This window comes from Primulina huaijiensis, chromosome 2 (genome assembly GCF_012295235.1).
Source record: "Primulina huaijiensis isolate GDHJ02 chromosome 2, ASM1229523v2, whole genome shotgun sequence".
Taxonomy (NCBI): domain Eukaryota; kingdom Viridiplantae; phylum Streptophyta; class Magnoliopsida; order Lamiales; family Gesneriaceae; genus Primulina; species Primulina huaijiensis.
Genome location: NC_133307.1, coordinates 3888852 through 3895216, shown reverse-complemented (window position 1 = coordinate 3895216; position 6365 = coordinate 3888852). Strand labels below are relative to the sequence as shown.

Below are 6365 nucleotides of genomic sequence, written 5' to 3'. Positions count from 1 at the left end.
AGCAGGTATTATGCAAAACAAAAGAATTGGCTACTCTTGGATTTACTTATATGGGAAGTGTATTTGCTCTTCTTCCTAACTCGTCCCAGAACCGGCGTATGCGTCTTCCTTGCACCCAAAATGCTCCGCCAGTTTCCTCTACAAAAAGTTTCTGCAGAAACTCACTTACCGATATCAAGCAAAACACTGCATACAGAAAAGGCCTAACCCAGTCTGGAAAGAAAATCGACACAAGAGATGCAACTGAAATGTTCCCAAACCACACCATACAGTTGTGAGATAAAACAGAAAATCGGCGCAAGGAGTATTGTAGATGCAATGAACACGATAAATAATACATGAAAGCGGAGAAAACGGCAACTCCCATAGTGTAAGGATGGGTTGTAAAAGGACTAGTTTTGTTGTCATTGGTTAGGTACTTCAATTGCAGGAAAACCAGGATCGTGGTGATCATGAAGCCGACTGTTTGATTGAATGGAGAAACGGATCTGCTACGAACCAAGTAGAAAATGCAGGATTTTATAGAAACAAGTGCTGCATTGATCCGGGAAGTGAAGGATCTTTGCCTCAGTACTGAAGCAGAATTCATAAGTCGGCCGAAGCTTGTTCGAAGAGACGAGCTCATTGAACTTTCAGGCATTGGATACCAATATTCCACTACTGGAAGATATTTATAGATGTCAAGAAACTCAAAGAAATTTCGCACTAAGTGACGGAGTCAGAAATGTAGCTCTGCTTGTACTAGAATTTTAAACTTTAGAATCTTTTAATATTTTAAATTGATTTATCCGGACTAATATCATATTATTTCAAAATTATATACAATTTTTTTTAAAAAAAATTGGATCACCCGGACTAAAGCCCGGATATATATATTCGCAGGCATCTCCATGATTTGAACTCATCAACTTAGGATGTCGTTTCTGTTTAATGAATGTAATTTGTTGCCAAATATTATTGTTTGAAAATTTGTATCGCGGTGGATGGATTTTCATGATGTCATTTTATTGAAAAAGTATGCATAGAATTCATATACACAACTTGTAACTTTCGATTTTAGAAATTGGAGTTTAATTTCAAGGAATTTGTTTGAAATGAAAGAAATGGATACAGGGGATTGCAAAAATAAAATAAAATAAAATAATAATAATAATAATAATAGAAAGAATTTACTAGAAATAATAGAAAAGGTTTTGTAAAGCTCTCAATTATTCTCTACATTGAAAAAATAGAGATATGTTCTCCAATAGGATTATTTTTAGTATTTTATTAAAGAAACAAGTACGAGAATCACTTATTTACGTACCAAACACATTACTTTTAAAAAATCTCGACTTCTAATTTCAAAAACTACCCACACATACAATAGAGACAAGGGAAATGTATCCACTAGTTTATGAGACGATCTCACGAATCTATATCTGTTAGACGGGTCAACTCTACCGATATTCACAATAAAAAGTAATACTCTTAGTATAAAAAGTAATACTTTTCATGGATGATTCAAATAAGAGATCCGTCTCACAAAATACGACCCGTGAGACCGTCTGACTCAAGTTTTTGCCTAAATGAATTACAATACATTTAAATAATATTTTCCTTAGCAATTGGACATGGTAGTCGGGAAACAAAAATTTCGAATATATACGTATATATCATTTAAAAAATTACAAAAATTATTTTATTTCACTTCTCCCATTTCCTTTCCTCCCACGCCAACACTCTGCGTGGGGTAGCCTTTTTGATGAAATGTCCGAAAGATCAATTTTGCGTGGGGTAGCCTTTTTGATGAAATGTCCGAAAGATCAATTTAGATTTTCAAGAGCCAACATTTTCAACAAGTATTAAATTCGTTCTCCCATACAATTTTATCAAGAATCTTGTGAGACGGATTGTCCTGATTTATATTTAAAATAAAAAAAATATTTTTGACATAAAATTCTGATTTATATTTAAAATGAAAAAAAATATTTTTGACATAAAAATTAATATTTTTTATGGATCGAGTCAAGTTGGAGATCTGTTTCACAAAATTAACTTATGAGATGGTTTCATAAGAGTTATTGTGAGCATTTTATAAGTGTCGCTTTCTTGATGTCGAAAGTGATTTTTTTGGAAAAATTCTTTTGGCAAGTATTGCTACTAAATATTTTTTTTTTAAGAAAAACGCAGCATGATATAAAAATGAGGGCAAAAACTTGTGTGACACAGATCTCTTATTTGGATCATCCATGAAAAAGTATTATTTTTTATGCTAAGAATATTACTTTTTATTGTGAATATCGGTAGGGCTGACCCGTCTCACAGATAAAGATTCGTGAGACCGTCTCACAAGATACCTACTAAAAATGAGATATAATAAGTTTAAACAATTATAATACATTTATAATACATATATCATGTTATTAATGGATTCACATTCCATATTCAATATGTATAATTTCCTTTTGAAATTTGTACAAAGTTCATGTGATTGTTTTAAAGACAAATAAGACAATAGCTATTGAAACATTGAAAAGCAGCTCTAATTGGCATTCAATATGACTAAAATACAGTCACTTGGCAATTTACCACACGGTCAAATATATGATTGTCAATCTAATCCCATTAAATGTTGACAAAAACTTGTGTGAGACGGTCTCACGAATCGTATTTTGTGAGACGGATCTCTATTTGGGTCATCCATGAAAAAGTATTAATTTTTATGTTAAGAGTATTACGTTTTATTGTGAATATCGGTAGGATTAACCCGTTCCACATTTAAAGATTCGTGAGACGGTCTCACAAGAGACCTACTCATAAATGTTTGGTTACAATTTTGTTTTGACGATTTATCTCATATCGATCAAGTCATAAAATTCAAATTACAATATATTACCATGCATATCTTTGTTTATTTATTTTTATTAATTATAGAAAAATATAAAAATGTAATTATATCATCTTATTAATGAATCAAACCAAAAATATTATTATTTATTCAATACTATTCTACAACATGCTCGAATATTTTAGTAATTACGACATTATTTATCAATACAATCTTGTTAAATCTCATCAACCCATAGTGAACATTAGGTTGTATTTGGATGAATGTATTTGAAGTCACGGATTTCAAATCCATGATAACATGACAATGTGTTTTAAATCTCAAATAGTTATTTTTTAAGTCTTTGTAGTGGATTTTCAAATTCATCTAAACATTGAGTCATTTACAACATTCATCTCAAATATTTTTTCGAATACAAATATTTCGATCTTTCACCTTATTTATTTTCTTTATGTCAAGTTTTTTGTAAACAAAAGTGTCGAAGTAAAATTTGTTTGTATTTTTAATATCTATATATGTGTACAATATACACGAGACGAATCTTCTGTTACACTTGGTGTTTCAAACCGTACTACACTTTACTAAAATAAGATTTATTTACACAAATTATAAAAAAAATTTAACAGATGATTTCAGGCCAATATATAATGGAAGCCCAATTCAGAATGGATTAGTATTGGTATGGCCCAGTTGGATAATTGGTCCTCACATAGCCCAACAATGGTCTAGTTCTTCTGGCCTATAAACCTCTTTGAAATTTAGGGTTTTCTGCATCAGCAAGAGCCGCAAAAATGGTACTCTTTGCTTCTCTCCGAACTTTGGTACTTTGCATTCGTAGTTTGATCCGTCATTATTTCTAGAAACTAACTAAGATCTTGTGTTTTCGATGATTCCGCATGTTTTGGAACTCAGATTTTGGTTTTTTTGCCTTAGATGTCTTTGATTTTGTTGCTTATGTTATCTTTTTTAATCCTAGGAAAAGGTATTATTCTTTGGTTTTTTATGATGGAGCTGCTGGAATGTCTTTAGGGTAGCGATAATCCAGCGTCCCTTTTGCGGTATATATATGTTTTTCTGTATATGAAGACTCGTTGGCGCGAAGAAAAGCTTGTTTTCGTAAGGTCTTTAATGGTGGGCAGTTGTTTTCTATGATTTGGTTTCAACTGGCTTTTCGTTAGTTGGTTTCTAGGTTCGAGTTTTAGTGTTGTTTTGACACTGCAAGTATGATACAGTATTCTTTAAGCCATTTTAGGCTAATGGAAGAAGATGTCTATGTTCTTAGTTTCTTAATGTTCCCGACGGTTTCATTGAATTGAATTTAAGTGTTAAATGCAATAACTCTATATTAGTCCCACCGAGATTTGCTTGCTCTAATGTGAAATTTGCATGTTATGTGTTTGATTGTTTTAGTTCTTCTGTGTTTCCGGAAGTTCTATTTTTGGTTTTTGGACAGTGGTCATTTGTTAGTTTCCCATTTTGAAACTGATATTTTCCATCCCATGTATTTGATATCTAAATCATTAAATTGTAAGATTGTTACAAATAAAGACATTGTTGCTAGTGAAATTACTGGATAATTGTTTGAGCATTCATTTTTTTACATTCTTTTTACTTAGTAGTGTACATAACTTTGCGTGTAGTTGCTGAGAAAGTCCTTTAGTATTTGGTAGAATTTCATCTTTATCTTGAAGTAATAAAAACCAGAGTTACGGCAAGCGTTTATGGTGTCTGCAAGTTTCTTATGTTCAGTTGGTGGAATTGTGTCTATCAATTTTTTTTTTGCCGGAATTTTGTTTAAACACCTTGTTTTGGTTTTGTGATGTCATCTACAGCCAAAGCAGATTCATGAGATCAAAGACTTCCTTCTGACAGCTAGAAGGAAAGATGCGCGATCTGTGAAGATTAAGAAGAGTAAAGATGTTGTGAAGTTCAAAGTTAGGTGCTCAAAGTACCTGTACACTCTCTGTGTCTTTGATCTCGAGAAAGCTGACAAATTGAAGCAATCTCTTCCACCAGGTTTGTTGACTTCGCATCATCCCTGTTTTACTTCATTAATGTCTTTTTCGTATCATGTCTTGTTCCAAAAGTAGTTTGGAGTCATTGAAGTTATCTTTTGATCAAAGGATTCAGTGATCCAATAAATGGGTTCAAATTTAAATGTCCCAAAATTTCAAACATTGCAGTATTGGGGAACTTCAAATCGACTAATATGATTGAAAATTGTTAAAAGTTTGGAAACATTTAGACTATATTTGGATAAAGAAGTCATCTTCTTAAAATCAGTTTTGCTAAAAGCACTTTTTTGAAAACATACCGATCGGTTTAACAAGCTTGAAGAATCACTTGTTCCACAGGTTTCAGAGAAGGTCCCTAAAAGTTTTTTCCCTGAAAAACTCTTGCACTATTGTATGTGCACATTAAGTTTACTTGTTAAAAAGCTCTTATTAATGGTGGAGATTAATAATTTGTTTCTTTTTAAGCCTTAATATTTTTATTCAAGACTCTTTGAATTATATTTTCCTTCATTTTGCCAGTAATTTAATGAAGAAAACTTTGGGGTAACTAATATTTGTTTGATTTCTTTCAGGTTTGGCTGTGCAAGACCTGTGAGCTTTGGATTTGCCAATGGAATGGTGTAGCGTTTTCAAAACATATTTTTGCTTAAATTTATGTCGAATATTTGGTTTAAAGACCGTTTCCTAATTGAATTTAATCTGTACTAAAATCAATTTGCAGTGCTTCGATGATTTATATATTCCTGTTTTTTTTTTTGTGTGTGGAAAGATATGTCCAATGTTTGTTGTTTTCTGGAATCAATTACATCTCCCAAGTATAAATTAATCTATTTTTGTTTGGTAAAAATATATTTTAGTAAATTAGAAATTTATTTTTAACTATAATATCTCACTAATTTTTTCAAAACTTTAGACTACACTAAAATATTTTTATTTTATATATATTTTATTTGGATTTTTTTATTATAGACAAAAAGTTATATAAAAGATCTTTAAATTTAAAAATAATAAATTTTATTTGATTTGTGTTTTGTCAATTTTCAAATTATAATATCTCTCGACTTTAAACTTAAAATTAATTATCCTAATTATATTATACTGAAATTCATAGTCTGATTGTAACATTGATATGATATTCAAAATTTTATTTAAAATCGAACCAAATCATCTATGAACCATCGTCTACATATATACGTATGTATACGGGAGAAGGAAGTATAGTTGATGCAAAGCTTTATGAAATACACAAAAACTCATGTGAGACGGTCTCACAGATTAATTTTTTGAAACGGATATTCTATATGGGTCATCCACGAAAAAGTATTACTTTTTATGTCAAATATATTACTTTTTATTGTAAATATGAACAAGATTGATCTGTCTCATAAATAAAGATCCGTGAGACCGTATTATGAAAGACCTACTCTATATAATAATTTACGTTGCGAACAAACTGGGTAAGATGAGATTACTCCAACATAAATTACCCAATTCAATTATTTAACCAAAAATATTTTTGA

The 6365-nt window shown here is 30.8% G+C and overlaps 1 protein-coding gene across 3 annotated transcripts; it reads left to right on the top strand.

Moving 5' to 3' along the window:
• The first annotated feature begins 3515 nt into the window (after positions 1 to 3515).
• Positions 3516 to 5559, top strand: LOC140964830 (large ribosomal subunit protein eL38z/eL38y). Of its 3 annotated transcripts, none has more exons than XM_073424801.1 (3): positions 3516 to 3624; positions 4663 to 4846; positions 5418 to 5559. In XM_073424801.1, exons 1-3 carry the CDS (start codon positions 3622 to 3624, stop codon positions 5438 to 5440), a joined length of 210 nt encoding a protein of 69 aa, XP_073280902.1. In that variant the 5' UTR covers positions 3516 to 3621; the 3' UTR covers positions 5441 to 5559. The 3 variants fall into 3 exon arrangements, with proteins under 3 accessions (XP_073280902.1, XP_073280896.1, XP_073280888.1); XM_073424795.1 differs by having other exon boundaries at positions 3621 to 3651; XM_073424787.1 differs by lacking the exon at positions 3516 to 3624 and adding an exon at positions 3709 to 3961.
• The last annotated feature ends 806 nt before the right edge of the window (positions 5560 to 6365 follow it).

Coding starts and splice junctions, on each gene's coding strand:
- LOC140964830 (XM_073424787.1), top strand. CDS start 3,911: ATGAAGACTCGTTGGCGCGAAGAAAAGCTTGTTTTCGTAAGGTCTTTA. Junction 3,962..4,662: donor TTTTCGTAAGGTCTTTAATG/GTGGGCAGTTGT, acceptor TGTCATCTACAG/CCAAAGCAGATTCATGAGAT. Junction 4,847..5,417: donor GAAGCAATCTCTTCCACCAG/GTTTGTTGACTT, acceptor GATTTCTTTCAG/GTTTGGCTGTGCAAGACCTG.